Raw genomic sequence first — 16,110 nt, forward strand, 5'->3', positions numbered from 1 at the left:
CTGGAGAATATTTCCTTACTAAACCCTGTGCAGATGAAACAGAACTAGTTTACTTTAGTTTAGTTCTTTTCACTGCCTATCTGCAGCGATGGGTAAGAGGCAGGATACATCCTGGATGTATCACATTTTATAGATGTAGATTAATAACATGTTTCACATATTACAGAAGTATAGCTTAAATTGACTACCAGATGAAAAAAACAGTTCAATATATGTAATATCAATATCGATAATGTTTTTCTTTTATTTGCACATATATAGTCATGTTCAATATACTAGAATATCTATTCTAATGGAGTCTGCACAATGGTGCAGTTGGTAGCACTACTGCCTTGCAGGAAGAAGGTCCTGGGTTCAATTCCCAGCCTGGGGTCTTTCTGCATGAAGTTTGTGTATTCTCCCTGTGCATGGTGGGTTCTCGCCGGGTACTCTGGCTTCCTCCCACAGACCAAAACATGACTGTCATATTAACTGGTCTACCTAAATTCTCTTTAGATTTGTGTGTGTGCATGATTGTTTGTCCTGTCTGTCTCTGTGTTGCCCTGCAATGGACTGGTGACCTGTCCAGGGTGACCCTGCCTCTCGCCCTTTGACCTCAGGAGATAGGGCAACCCCACTGGGGATAATCATGTAATATAATGGTTGGATGGATGGATGTGTTCTAATGAGGCCTGTCTGTCAGATTAAACATACCTTTTAAAATAACAACCTTTTAGCAGATATTAGACATACTTTTTCTTAAGCCCACTTAAGTTTTAAAAATGTTTTTTATTGGTCTGATCTATTACTCTAATCTTAATGTGGTGTTTTACTAGGCTGAAAGCAGAAAATAAATATACATCCATATGTGAGAAATGAATATTATTTTTTCTATTGCTCATTTAATGAATTGAGTGGCTGAAATAAATGAACTTTTCGGTCATTTTCTGGTTTACAGACCTGGGGTTAGGGTTAGGGTCAGGACCTCCAAGTACATCCAGTCATGTGCAAGGCAATATTTTCAGAGTGTACAGTTTTCTTAGGCCCCTTCAGATTGCTCTTTCAATCCACAATCAACTCGTTCTTTATGGGTTGTGAGCAGGTTAAAGGTATTAACACAAAACAGTAGGTGGGGGTGAAGCTAACCTACCACAGTTACCCCTCTAATGCAGTTTGGAACATAATCTCAGAGTCAGGAGAGGAGCTGTCTCTGGTTTTTAGTGAACATGAGGAAGAGAATTGTGTTTTGTGGAACATTTGGTCAGTCATTTCTTTGAAATATGTGTGTGTCCCCTTTGGTGTGCCTAAATTCTTTATTGTTCTTGTGCATTGAGAACAGGTTGCTTATGCTGTGACATCACTTTCTATTTAAAATTGTATTTTTCAACGATCAGTTGACCTTCTGGGTTAACTGATCATTGGGACCTAAACTGGATCTGGTCCCAGATCAGTCGATGATGAGCTTTATGTATCAGAAACTAGAATTTGCTGTTGTAAGTTCAACTGTTCACCATACGCAGATGGGCTAATCTTTAGTAAAGATGCATATGTTGTATAAAATTAACTTTTGTCGTTATTATGTAATTTTGAAAATATTTCTGTGGTACTTAACCTTTTCACCTACTGTTAAGAATTGGAAGGAAACTGTAGACCACAGAGCCAAACAATATAATGTAATGCAATACATTAAAAATAAACAAATCCTATGCCTACCAGCAAGGAATATTGTGTTTTGTGCACAAGAACATGGAAAAAACTAAATGAGAACCCCAAAACTGAACCCATTTGAATTCTTTTGTTGGGAGGCTAAGAAAAACATAGAGCTACTTCACCTGTCTCGGCTTCTTCGGGACGGGAAGGCAGCATTGCAGCCATCCACTGTGCACATGTGCATCTCCTTCAAGTGGATGTTTTGGTAGTGAATCTTGACACTATAAGGGTTTTTAAAGGTCTTACTGCAGATCTCACAGTGGTGTGGAGGGTTAGCATCAGGTTCAAGGTGAGACAGTCCTGAGATCCCATAATCTTCTTCACATCTGTCAAGTCCTTCCTTTTCATTCAACAGGAGACCACGCCCATTGGTCAGCCTGTGCCCAGATTCATCCCATTTATGCTCTGGGATCTTGTCAGCTATTTGCAATGAATCTGAATGTCCTATGTCAGTTCTATCTTCAGTGCAAGTGGATTCTTTACTAGCTGAGATTTTGTAGCTAGCCATGGGCCTCTTTTCCAATAGGGATGGTGAAACAGTGATGACCCTCATTTCTTTTTGCTCTGGTCTGTCATGTTCATCATTCCTTTCAATTGAGTTTCCAGCAAAGGTTTGGTCTATCAGATGCTTGCTACCATCCCTTTCCTTTTCTTTATCCATGTAATCTTCTCTTGCCTCTTCAGATTTTTCATTGCACATATACTCTCCTTCATGGTTACCCTCAAAGTCATCCTTTTCCCTACATCTCAGAGGAACCTCCTCCTCAGAGAGGCTTCCCTTATCCATCTCCTCATCCTGCTCTATTACCTCCTTCTCTATTTTTATTGGCATACTTGACTTACGTGATTTTTTCTTTGGTATAGGATCTGTCATACAAGGTTCCGGAGCTGTGATGGGTTTGACAGTTACAGAAGATGATAAAATTGGAAGAGAAGGTAGTGTCCCTGGGGTGTTAGCGAGTTCTGCTGGGGTTACCAGGCTTCGGTAGAAAGGCAAGACTGGCTGTACTGTCTTCAAGTTAGGGAAGAGGATGCCAGTTTGGCCCATGCTGGAGAAAGAACTACTGTGGAGCTTAGGAGCAGTGTCCACATGACTCACCATGTAGCTGGGAGCAGACTTATGGCTTTCCGAGGAAGAGATGGAAATTGTATTGCTATATTCAGCTCTCTTTTCTCCTTGTGAACTTTCATCAGCAGACAAGCTCCCTCGTAAATCTTTGTCTCTGTTGTTCCGGTTCATGGGCATGTGTAGCCGGGGGTTTGGGTTAGCGCTGTGCCTATTGCGACTGCGCAGCGAGCTGAAGACCATGTTGCACCCCTCAATGGTACACTTGTGTTTAATCTTCAGATGAACTGCATTGTAATGAATTTTCAGTGTGCCTTTGTCATAAAATGTTTTCTCACAAGCGTTGCAAAATACACGCCCTTTTTTCAGAGAGCCTCCACCCCCTGATGCCCCTCCATTGCCGCTTCCATTCCTGTCCAGAGAGCGCAGCTTCCCCTCAGGAGACATCTGTGGGACATCAGAGGTCATAGATGGCGTGCATGGTGTCGATGAGCCATCTGAGTAGTTGTCACTGGTGGAGAAGTCTTCTGCTTCAATCTTTGCTGTTGTGGAGTGTGTGTCCATTGTTCTTTCACCGGTTTGGTCCAAATCAGAAGCATATGAGATGGAGCTAGAACCTAGCAGGCTGCTCTCTGAAGGATGTGAGAGATGGAGGGGGTTGTCCCTGCCAATATTGTCTCTCACATCATCTTTTCTCTGAAGCTGCTGCTCAACTGAAGCACCACATGGCTGCTGCTGGTGCTGTTGATGCTGTTGGTGCTGCTGGTGCTGATGTTGCATTGCCCCTGGTGGTGAGCCTAAGAATGGTGCAGGCACAGAGCCTAGCAGCTGGAATGGAAGCATGAAGGCCATGCTATTGATGAAGTTCTCAAAGTGGTGCATGCTGTTGCCGCTAATCTTTTCAACCTTAGTTGCGGAGAGACTGGCAGTGGAGCGAGGAGTGTTCCGCTCTATGAAGGTGCGGATGTCTGAGTTTGTGCGGGTGCTGGGAACCAACACCGCCTGCCCCTCCTTGTCCTGTAAAGCCATAAGCTCCACTATAGACTTGGTTTCACCAAAACGCAGAAACTGCTGCAGAGTAGCAATCTCCTCCTCAAAGGTCATGATGGCCCACCGGTCCAACACTTTACCAGCAACATCCTGCAGACAGAGAAGAAAAATGAGGTGCATGAAATGTGTGAGGATGTTATCATGACATAGATTGAATGAGAAAGTAAAAGGAGAGAGAGCAATTTCATCAGCAGCATTAAAGCTGTATGTTGAGTTGCTCATACATATTCACAGAGCAGCTTGTATGACACACCTTATAAAATAGATTGGCAGCAAGGCTGAAGGAAGGAAGCAGAACAAGTGTGAATAGAAGCGAGCGGTGCAGAACCCTGAGAGCCCTCATCACACAGCCTGCTTCAGGTCCGTTGTCTTCATTTAGTTCTTCACTTTTACCTGCTCTGAATCTGCAAGAAGTGCAAACCACCTCACTGGCACACTGCTCCATGTCAGTGCATGCACACACACACACACTCCAAAATCCATGCAAAACTAAAACTGTGCATACACATTCTACTGCATGGAGTGTCAGACACAGTCTCTAGCAGGTCAGGCCAGCATTAATCACATGTGACTCTGAGAGGCTTTGAAAGTGAAGAGCAGCTTCATGCCATAACCAGGATTAATATTTTATCACACAGCATTCGTTGGGTGTCTGTCGAGGATTCGGACTCTACATTTGCTATTAAATAAGCGAACATAAATGAAATGCAGCCCAGCTTGAATTCTTGATGATGCACAAATTGAAGTGAGATCTTGTGCTGTCACAGAGCCTGCAGGCTGGCTCTCGGTCGGCTTGGCATCAGCTTCACTCAAATTCTGGAGCAAAAGACATAATATTTACAAATCTATCTACTCAGTATGGAGACTTGTCTGAAGTGAGGGTAGCATAGCAATAAACAGGCAGTGCCATATTTCTGGGGTCGAGGGAGTTGTTGCAACCAGTGGCTACATTTCATCTCCAAAGGCTTTCCACCTCCCTCCCCCCACCCCCATTTATCAGGAAGATTTCAGTCTCATTTGCTGCCTGGCCTCATGTTGCTCATTGATGCTTCTCAGGTGTCAGACAAACCATATAATCTAACCAGTCCATCTGGAAATTATTTGTACTTTAAGCAGAAAATGTGTTTTCTTAATTTCTCTCTCATTAAATACTCTAGACTGCATGAACTGCATGAGTGTTGTTGTTTTTCCTAGGTAAACTTAAACTCTGCTCTACCGGACTACACCAAAGAAGAAATAAAGAAAAACAATAAAGAAAAAATTAGTTGTGATGGTTCTGTTCAAAATGTTACAGTATGCTCTTATAATGATAATTTGGCCATTTAAGAAGTTTTTAGCTTTGAAAGGAGACCTGCAGACTAGTTTTTGGAAATGTGGATGACACAATACACAAGCCAGAATTCTTGTGCATTAATTATTTATTAATGTACTATTTATATTTTTATTAATATTTTTTTATTGGAGCTGAGATGACTCCTAACTAATCGATCAAAAGTTAACCAGAGTATACAGAACAGACTCATATATATATATATATATTTTAAACAGAATTTGAAATGGGTGAAACTAAACTAAAGCTCGTTTATCATAGTTTCATTCATTTCAAATTCTGTTTAAAAAATTTCCTACAATCCAAAATGATACTGACCAGATCAGCCTTACACTGTAATGACATTAAGCAGGAAGGTTGGAGTTTTTCATGTTGATGTCAGAAGAATTTTTAGCCTGCAGATGCATCCTTTGCAAAAAATGATCAAATCTTCACTAAAAGAATGCTGTCATTTCGTTTTAAGCTATAAAAATATTTATCTTCTCATTTAGAAAAATATTGGAAATGTTTCTTTATTTGCATTTTAATAGAATAGGATAGAATAGAATATACTTTATTGAGGACAAGGAGAAATTACATATTAGTTGACAATGTACTCCATCCAAGGTGTTAAATATTAATAATACAAATATGAACATACAAGAGAAAGTTTATAGAAAGATACATATACCTAAGAGTGATGTAAGAAATTCAACAAATAAATAAATAACAAGTATACACATGCAAATATGTTAATCTATAAATAAATATTTCTAATATTGTATAAAGAAGTGGTTAAATGAAAAATTTGCAGAATGTGTCATTTTAAAAAATCTGATTAATCATCAGAATAATCGATTACTAAAATCATTGGTATCCCTAGTTTTTATATTATCATATATACAGATGACTTAAGATTTTCTAGTTGTACCAAATGTCACAAACGCACATTGTTCTGTTGTCAAGTTAAAGGTAGTAAATTGTACAATAAAACCAGCTGAAGACAGGATTTTTAACAGAAACGAATAGCAGCAAGTTGGTCCAGCTAATCAGAGCAAACCTCAGTGGGAACATGACATCTGTCTGTCTGAATTCATCTGAGAATAATCCATTCATATATTCTCAGTGGTGTCATTTTGACTGATTTTTCGTCTTAAATGAAAAAGATCAGAGTCTCAGAGCCTCTCCAGCTCCGCACAGCCGTCTCGGTCTGCAGACCCTCCAGAGACAACCTGAGGCCGAGAGCTGCTCCCATCCTTTCTGGTTGCTCACCTGAATACAGCTAACACCTCCAGGACTGCAAAATTTTAACATGTATCTGTTTCTGGTTAAACAGTCTTGAGAATGGAACGTAATAATTATCCAACATAAATTCAAATTCCACTGATAACATTTTCAGTTTTCTAAAAGTCTCTCTTCACCAGCAACCTGGTCTGCTACAGACATCAAAAGATTTAAAATAAAAAAATTAAAATGCGCTCCATCAAATACACAGAGTTATATTACAGTTACAATTGTATTACAGTTAGTAGCCAGTTATTTAATAAATAAGGATTATTGATTAATTGATTTTTCAGGGGAAAACTCAGGTTCAGCTGTGAGTTACACACCGTCTCACTGCTGTGTTCAGGGCAGTCGTTCAGCCCAGTTTTAACCGTTCAAATTATTTTAATGGAGAAGAAACCAAAAGCAATCCACACCAATTAAAGGCTGTGAAAAAGTAATTTTTAACACATGAACAGTCGCAGCTAAAATCCACCAGGCCTCGTAAAACTGAAACATTATTGGACAGACAGACAGAATGAACCAAGTTCCAGATTTCATGAACAGGTTGTCTCACCTGGAGCACGTATCCTCTGATGTAATCCTGCAGTGTCCAGTCCAATGCGTTGAGGATCTGGATGACCTCCTCCTGTTTGAGGACAGAGAAAAGGCGGTCCAGGAGGATTTTGAGCCGGATCGGGATGGCTTGGGTGCCGTACAGCATCAAGCTGCAGATATCAAACACTACGTTGGAATGCACAATCTCCACCTGGCTACTCTGGAACATATGGTGCACCTTCAGCTTGCTCAAGGCTGGAAAAAATGGACCAGATTTTATTAGATTAGACTGGATGAAATGGTTCTGCAATAAATACTGTCATCAAATAAAAGTAAAGAGAGACAGAGAGTACATTTTAAGTCTGGAGGTGGGAAATCAGTTCATACCAAAACATAAACTGCCAAAGCAAAAGTAAATTCATTGAATTAAAGAGAGAAACTAAAGGTACACATTAAATTTCTACTTTGCCACTGAATAACTAAGGAAGTTTTTTGTATAATTTCCGAACCCCAGTGAAAAATAAACATCGATAACAAGACAATGTTAAAATGATAATACAGTTTGTTAACATGAAAAACTGCATGTTTAAAAACTACAGTTTTTAAATTTAGTGATTTGCATCACTGTACAAATCAACAAAGCTCCAACATCCTACAGTGTACTGTGTGAATCAAGACAGATAAATGGTCTCAGCTATGGGGCCGGCCCCTTACAACTCAGGGGCCTCTCGGGGGAATTGGAACTGATTTTCCTTTTTTTTTTGTAGTAATGATTTTTTTGTGATTATATTAACAAAAACACACAATTTCATTATAAAATTGTGGTTTTTTAAAACAATAATATATATTTGATAATGTATGTAGAAATCATTCTTTATATGGACAAAAAGCAAAAGGAAAATAGAAATTGCTCTGGACGAAGCAAAGTGTAGCACAAGGGGCTGGTTTTTACCAGGCTACTGTCTTTATAGTAAGTAGAAACAATGAATGAGTGAATGGATCTCCCATAAGGAGGTCTTAATTTTCTGAAAATAACAACCACTTCTAAATGGACCTTCTTTAATTGTGTCCACAAAATGAAAGAATTTTATACCAGCATGAAAAACAAGGTTTTTTGTTTTTTGGTTTATTGTTGATTTGAATGCCAGATCAGGCCGTCTCCTGCTTTTAGTCCTTTTGACTTCATGTGATTCTGAACAGCACCAAGCAGTTTCAGGAAAAGAAGACAAGGATGACACGGAACTGTACTTAGACTGCTGGTCATTTTATTTATTTATATTTCTATGCACTAAATCAAACTATAACTGACCCCTCAAAACAAACCATTCTAACTGATTCCATCATCACATTATGTTTATGACAGTCCAGAAATACTACAGAAGTCCATCTAACATTTAGGTTGATTGAAAGCTGATACTTGGATGCTCTCATCAAGACAAAAGATCTTAGTAGAAAAATAATCCATCCATGTCCATCGTTTCTCTCTGTACACTGCTCTGCTCTAAGCTCACTGTAAATGCTAAACAACACATCTCATCCATTCTCATCAACAAGCCCAATAGATTTTTTACTTTTTTCAGAATCTTTTTATAGTCAGGCTGTTTGAACCTTAAACCTATTAATTTCATAATACTATATGGTTGGTGAGTTCTGTAGAGTAATTTTTAAAAATACAGCAACATTCATATGGTTCTGTCCAGCATCTAATGAGATTACGTCACATATAATATTAGCACAGTAGACGTATGGGTTGTCACATATTACCAGTAAAATCCCACAAATACTTCTCATAAGTGCCAAACATGAAGCCCAAAAATGATCAGTTCTGATGTAGTGGAAACTGTGGCTGAACAGTCAAAACAACGAAGGATTTAAAAAGAAAAATGCATTAACAGAAACAAACCCATGCTTCCACCAACTTTTACTGTCACTTTTGTTTACTTTCCAATTCTTGCTCAGAGTCATTAACTAAATTATCTACAGTTCTACATCATCATTATATTAAATGTTAAATTGTATTCTCAAAGAGTTTGTCCTTTCATTCATGTTGGGTTCATGGTGAATGTTTCTACCTGCCGATGTGTTAAGTAAGTCATTCAAGCTGATGGCACTTTAAAAAAATAATAGATCTGAAAACAAAACCAAACTATAAATTAGAAGTGTATTGAATGTGTTCTGGTGAGAGAACTTGCTCCAGCTCTTACCATGTGCTACCCAGCCATGTTTGCAGTTTTCACACTGCCTCCTCTTCAGCTTCCCAGGCTTGAAGTTGTCACAGTTACAGTTTACCAAGGTGCAGCAGATCGCCTGTAAATTATAACAAGGACAACAAAAAGGGTGATATACAAAATCAGTATGTTTTTGTCTTTGTCTAAAAACTTCATTATTGCTTTTTTGTTGATTGATTTAAAATGAATCCAGAAGGCACACAAATAAAGATGGAGGAATAAAACAAGACAGCAGTCCTTTTCTGCTTTTCCTATAAAATGTGTGTGTATGTGTGTGTGCGACAGTTGCGGTTCTCACTCTGCAAAGTGATATGTAAGTGACTAACAGATTGACTAACAGAAGAACATAAATGCTTCAGGTCATTTGGTTTCCTGTTGTGGGTCGCTCATTTCTTAGTTTTCTGAGAACGGAAGAAGACTTGTTTCAGGATCACTGCAGGACCTGCCGTCTCTGCAGCAACAAGCAGACACCAGACCCCTGGACACACAAACATACATGCAGAGCATTCTGACTTTCAACCTTTCTGCCAACCTGTTTTATGGTTAATGCTGAAATTTCAGGAAGTTATCTCAGAAAAGCTATGCAGACAGAACTGAAACAAACAGAAATAAAAGTGATGCATATGCATAACAACAATGAGGCCATTGTGTAGCTGGACCAATGCAAGCAACTTTTCCAGAATTGAATTCTAATAAAATAATAATAATAAAAATAAAACATGTTTTATTTTTTGCATTAGAAAAATATGCCAGACCAGGAACAGAGATAGCATCATCATACTTGAGATCAAAGCTGCTTGTCTTAGTGGTTCATGCTGCAAACCTTGGGATGGCTATACTCCAGCACCTCTCTCCCTCTGCATCTATAATAGATGATCAGTTGAGTTTTAGTATACATGAGCAGAATGCTTAGCTCCTTGCTGGATCTCTCTTGCAAGGCAGAGAAGGAGTAAAGTGTGGGTGATGGGTTGCGAGCCGCCCCCTCCTCATTTAGTCAGTCACTTGGTTGTGTGATTGAAGCCAGGCTTGTCTTTGTAATCTGGAAGCACATGATTTCACCTTGCACCAACCTCTCATCATTAGTGCGAATAAAACTGACCAGGGATGAAGTTGGTGGCAGCTGCCTGGCCTTGATACACCACCAGTAACCTTCGGTCGTCAGATGTCCGCTGGCGTTGCTGTTTTCACCATCACTTTTTGCGTCGGGCCTGGAAAGCCGAGGTTCCTCAGCCCAACTGCTGAGGTGTAAAAACACCTTTTCTCATCTCACAGAGCCTTAATCCCATCATTACAGAGCGGCCAGACCTAACACAGCCCAATTAGACTAATCCTGTCCCTCTGTGGCTGCACACACACCCTGCTGCTGCTCCCCCCAATGTACATCTCAATCAGGTGCTATGCACTCCCACACACACATGCCTACACCCCCCCACACACACACGCCCACATACACACACATAAATTATAATTCAGTGTGCTTGCAGTTGTTTTGTCTTAATTAGTGATTCATTTCATGAGTTCCTTTGCAGAGGAAGACAAAGAAGGAGAAAGAGAAGATGAAGACGGGGATGATGTATGGCAGCCAGTGCCCTGCCCCGTCTCTTTCTTTTTGCCATTGTCACAACAAAGCCGTAGCTGTTCGTATGCATCAATGAAGCCAATGACAAGAAGACTAATTGCACAAAATGATGCAGGTCCTTCAGCACTCTCACAGCCAAAGCTAACATGGTGCAGTGTTCTTTACATCACTGATGTACATCAGAAACCCCCCTCTTTTCGCCCCCGCACTCCCATTCACCTTGATCACTTTAAACATGTCTGATTAACAGTACTACCAATCACTGACATGTCTACAGGTTGTTTAACAAACGACAATCAGTGATGGCAATAAATCTGTGATGAATGAGGGAAAAACCGCAACAGTGCAGAAGTAGAACGGTTGGGCTAAGTATCACTGTTAAGCACAAGTAGAGTCGATAATTCCTAGTCCATGTAATATCCTAGTGTGTGTACCACCTATTTCTGTCTACGTGTGTGTGTGCACGTGGGGGTGTGGGCGTGTGTGGGCGTGGGGGTGTGTGGGTGTATGTGTGTGAGCGTGTAGACACTGAGAAGTGTTCAGACTGAAATCCTGTTCAAGACGTGGAGAAATAAAACGCCATTTTGTCAGTACTTGTTTTGTGTTTCATGCTATGTGGAGTCACGGCCTTGACCTTAATGAATGTCTTTGTCTCCATAGTTTTTTGATGTGAAATAAGTTACGCAGTATTGGCCGATTTCACTCCAAAGGCTTAGAATTATCTTTTTATCTAAGATGAAAAAGTATCCAGAATTTTTCTGCCTCTATGCTGCTAATCTTAAAGTTTTTGGTGGTTGTGTCTTTGTTGCAGGCAAAAGCTTCCTTTCTGAGAGACTGCACACAGGTCATAATGTGTAGGACGGACGGCCGGATGGATGGCCGGAGAACATGGTTGATTAAAAACTAGTGTCGAAGGTGGAAAAGGCAGGGATGGCATAAAAAGTCCCGGTGTATTCATGACCCACCCCTAGCTGCATGTGTCTATTAAAACCACTGTAAGCAGCTTTAGAGAGCAAAGCGAGGTAAAACAGAGAGCGCTGGTGAACGGACAGGAACTTGTTGGCCTAATGTGGTGGAACTCTAATCAATTAGCAGCAGCTTCACACCTTTGTCTCTGTGGGAAAACAGAGGTGATGAGGCCAAAGAAAAAATGACCCCAGAGCAACTGGCAGTTCAGAGGAACAGGAATACTGACACAACCACACACATTTACTGCCAACCTATTGGCAATTAAACATGCAACAGAAAAATTTAATTACATTTTTAAAATAGGTTTTGATATTTTGTACAGCTGCAGATTTTTGTATAAAACATGGAACTTAGAACTTAGTTCTAGATATTTTTACATATTTCTACCATACATAAAAAGTTATAATTGCAATATAACTGATTACTTGTGAAGGAGGAGGCAACCCGACAAATTATAAAACCAAACTGTTTTGAGTGATGATATAAAATGTAAATATAAAATATAAATATAAAATATAAAATGTTAATTTCTAAAGCATGTTATGTTATGTGTTAGAATGTGTTAGAAAGCTCATCCAAGTCCTGTTAAAAAGTCTGTATAAAATATCAATTATATGTTTAAATTTAAATAATTTTAAATAATGTTTACATTTTAGTCAGACTTAAAATGTCATTTAAATCACCTACAAGTCGTCATATTATGATCTTGTGGAGAAAATGTCTATTTTTTCTGCATAAAAAATAATTATATGATTAAAAAAAGAAAGAAAAAATACTTCCAGAAACATTATTATCATCCTTTAAATGAGAAGTGGAACTTGCCACTAGAAATTTACTGTACTGATATGTAAAGTGCAGCTGAAGTCAAGTTGTATTTCGTTCTACTTTTGTCACAGTTGGGACGCAGTAATAAAAACCCTCTGCTTCACTGCAACCGTTTTAATTTATATACATAAAAAGTCATGCAGCCTGTCTGTCTCTGACCTGCATAACAACTACATAAAAAAATTAGGAAAAAAAGCCATCTAATACTGTAATGGTAGCCAAAAAGATAAAAAAGAAAAACAAAGAGAAGAAGACAAAACCAGTGAAAGCATGAGCAGCAGCAAGTAGAGACAGGCTGCATTTATGTCTGTTAAGAGTCCATACAGCCTAAAGACAGCGTGAAAAACTCATTATTTCAAACTCATCCTGCAGTCAATCACCAGCCGACACGCACAAATCAATCTCTACATGATCCACAACCAAAACAGACAAAACACAGCATAGGTTTACCTGAAGATCCATGAGAAAAACGCTGGCCTCTGTACAGAAACAAGTTTGAAGGAGACAAAAATGTGAGCGTGAGGATGGAGGAAGCAAGCCAAAGTTTGGATGGCTCTCTGGTGTTGGTTGCTTGCTGTTAGGAACGCAGAGGGAGTGTTTGGCTCAGAGAGAGAGTAAATGAGGGGAACATGTTAGTACACTGAGTCTGATAGAGTTTGGCTTCCAGCTATGCTCTGATTAATATCAGATCTCCCCCTCTCCACGCCTGCCTCTTGACAATCTTGTCACATCTGGCTGACAAATCCTTACAAGCCTTTTGGTGGCAGCGTAGAGCATATGCAACGAATGGACACACACACACACACACACACACCCACACACACAGTGTGGAGCTTAGTGTGTGGGTTTTGGGGGTGTTACAAAGTTAGTCTGGGGCCAGCAGGGGCAGATCACAGCTCAAGGAGACGCTCAAGGGGGTAAAAGGCTGGTGCAAATATGCTCCCAGCCCCCCCTCCACCCTTCTCAGACGAATCATCACAAAGCTAATGTAGCTGATGAAGTTCACACTGACATCGGCCACTTCGCTCATCCACACCAACAGAACCTATGCAGAAAACTCAAAGCAAGGATAATTTCCATCTGAATGAACAAGGGCCACAAGTTTGAGTCCTTCTCTAGTTATCTCTCTTTTATGGCTTGTGTGTGTGTGTCTGCGTTTGTGTATGTGAGTACAGCGGAAGAGAAGACTCATTTTCAGAAAATAGTGATATTAAAAATAGTACATAAAAGCTGGAAAGAGTGAGATCACAGCAGGAATAAAAGATGGGAGGCAGCTGTGGCAACATTTCACACACATATAACGATTATGTGAACTGGAGCAAAATTAAACTTTCACTCATCAAAGTGGAAAAGCCAGCCTTGTGACCAGAATGCATTTTGGTTTTCTTGTGTTTTTATGATTTTGGAGGTCAAAGGAATATCACAGAAATTCTGTAAAATGATAAGTATTCCTTCACTTTCATCTGGCATGTTGACAATAAAGTAAAGAAAAAAATATCATATCTTTATGACATTTCTAAACAAAATGTTTTAAAAATGAAGCATATCTGGAATTTAAATTATAATATTTTACATTTGTAATTGAAGAATTAAAAGTGTTTCGGGAGAAATCAAAGAAAGAATATTTTATTTTCAGTGATTATTCAAACCTTTTCTTCTAAAATCTTTGTTCTGATATGCACTAATCTGTCAGCAAACATACATGCACATAAGCAGTGTCTCACTAACACGCAGATAACTCAGAGATGTTGTATTATGTCTGCATTCAAACATTTTAAACACATTCCAATAGGCTGCGCTCAGAGGCCAGGAGGCAACAGGAGGTCAAGTGGCTCTGCTTCCCCAACTGCAGGCCGACTGAGAGACGATCTGGAGGATAACGACCAGACACAGGTAACAAGTCTGTGTGTTACACTCCTCTATCTTACAAAAAAGATTCCTTTTCAGCAGTAAGTCTGTAAACACTGACCTGAACTGGTGCTAACCGTAGAACATTGCCATACTCCCCTAATAAAGAAATACATAACTACAAAATCATGTATTACACATTTAGTGAATGAATGAATGGAAAATACAGAGCAGAGAGAGTAGATTAAATTTAGTCAGAGACAAAAAAGAACATTATTGACCTTCTTTCTGTCATCTTTGGTTATTTAATAGTTTTTTCAACAAAATGTCGGCGAGCTGAACCCGATCTGCACATAACTACTCATCTTATTTTTTTTGTCTCTTTCTGGTATCTAAAATTTTACAAGAGTAAGAGCATCTAACACAGAAAGAATTTAAAATTTTTAAAGACTTTAAAAATAAAGTCCTCAAAGTGAGCTGCATCAATTAGATGCTTCCTTCTTTTTATTCTTTTCTAGTTAGAGAAGTCCCTATTAAGCTGATCAATTTAAGGAAGCATTTGATATTTGATAAGTTGGCATAAGAACAAGTTTTTAATAAATAATGTTCTTTGTAAAGAACCAAAACTGAGTTCCAACACTGATGTCAAAATAATATGCAGTAGTACACCTCCTCAGAATCGCTGACAGATATAAAATCATCTGATACAAAATGTCTAGATTTCTGCTGAAACCTGTCCAGACTACACCATTCCAGTTTATAACTCAAGCAAATCCTGATCATGTGTGCAGGCATATTGAGAGGTGCCAGAACTGACAGAAAGTGGAAATGAAAAGCAGTTCGTCTCTTACCTCGGCCATTGTCATTTAGTGGGATGTTTCCAAGGATACGGAGGAGTTTGCCATTCTCTGAGAGTTCCACAAAAGAACTACCTCCAACTCCTCTGTCCGCACAAGTACGAAAGCAAAAGAGCTATCACTTCCAGCAGCTTCTCCTTCAGCAACAGACACACTCGCTCCCTTCTTCTCTCATAAGAACATACACACCCTCATGCACGCACACACACACACACACACTCATACACAGCCATATGCGCTTGCCCAAAAGAAAAAAAAAAGTCACTATGCTTTATTCTGGAAGCACAGATGCACATGTGCCTTCTCTGCGTTTCGCCCCTAATGTTGCAGTGGACTCCCACTAAACTACTCGAGATGTTTAGTGTGTGCATGCGTGTGTGTGTGTGTGTTGAAACTGGGCACAGGGGATTGGAATGAGATCCTCCCACTCAGCATTCTCACCTCAGGAGCTGCCTGCTCCCTCCCTAGCTTACACAGAATACACACACAACTGTACACGCACAGAAGTGTGTGTGTCCTTTCACGCGCGCAGACTCAGACATGTCTACCCCCTCCGAGTCACAGGGCAGTCCCCTCACAGCTGGCTGGAAGAGGGCATGACACTCATCTTTCACAGAGATTTGATCAAAAGGAATCACAAAGGCTAGAGGCTCTCCTAATGCAGCCAGGGGAGACCCCCCCATTCCCCCTCCCTTGCCCCCTCTCTCTGAGTAATGCCCTAAATCAACGCTGCCCCTCTCGATGCACACAGCCCAGTGTGTGTGTCTGCGTTCACCTTAACACAGCTCTGTGAAGAGCCTCCATAACAAGTTATGCCTTGTGCCGTCAGGAATGTGTAGGTGTCTGTGCTGAGCATTTTTAAGCAAGAG

At 39.8% G+C, this 16,110-nt stretch overlaps 2 protein-coding genes across 3 annotated transcripts in view; one reads left to right on the forward strand and one right to left on the reverse strand.

Annotated features, from left to right (window-relative positions):
* Positions 1–9,048, forward strand: part of rwdd3 (RWD domain containing 3) — a 22,250-nt gene extending 13,202 nt beyond the window's left edge. Inside the window, exon 6 of the mRNA XM_032561485.1 lies at positions 6,988–9,048. Within this exon, the coding sequence (XP_032417376.1) occupies positions 6,988–7,007 (20 nt within the window). The 3' untranslated portion in view covers positions 7,008–9,048. The remainder of the gene's footprint in view (positions 1–6,987) is intronic.
* Positions 1–15,603, reverse strand: part of bnc1 (basonuclin zinc finger protein 1) — a 17,824-nt gene extending 2,221 nt beyond the window's left edge. The window contains exons 1-4 of one of the 2 annotated variants that reach the window (XM_032561451.1): positions 15,236–15,603; positions 9,140–9,242; positions 6,955–7,190; positions 1,812–3,895 (exon numbers count right to left, since the gene is read on the reverse strand). In XM_032561451.1, coding sequence (XP_032417342.1) covers positions 1,812–3,895; positions 6,955–7,190; positions 9,140–9,242; positions 15,236–15,250 — 2,438 coding nt within the window. In that variant the 5' untranslated portion in view covers positions 15,251–15,603. Of the gene's footprint in view, positions 1–1,811; positions 3,896–6,954; positions 7,191–9,139; positions 9,243–12,986; positions 14,033–15,235 lie in introns of those variants that run through there. The other variant, XM_032561453.1, reaches the window with a different exon arrangement.
* Positions 15,604–16,110: the final 507 nt, after the last annotated feature.

Source organism: Xiphophorus hellerii, chromosome 4, assembly GCF_003331165.1.
Source record: "Xiphophorus hellerii strain 12219 chromosome 4, Xiphophorus_hellerii-4.1, whole genome shotgun sequence".
NCBI classification, from domain to species: Eukaryota; Metazoa; Chordata; class Actinopteri; order Cyprinodontiformes; family Poeciliidae; genus Xiphophorus; species Xiphophorus hellerii.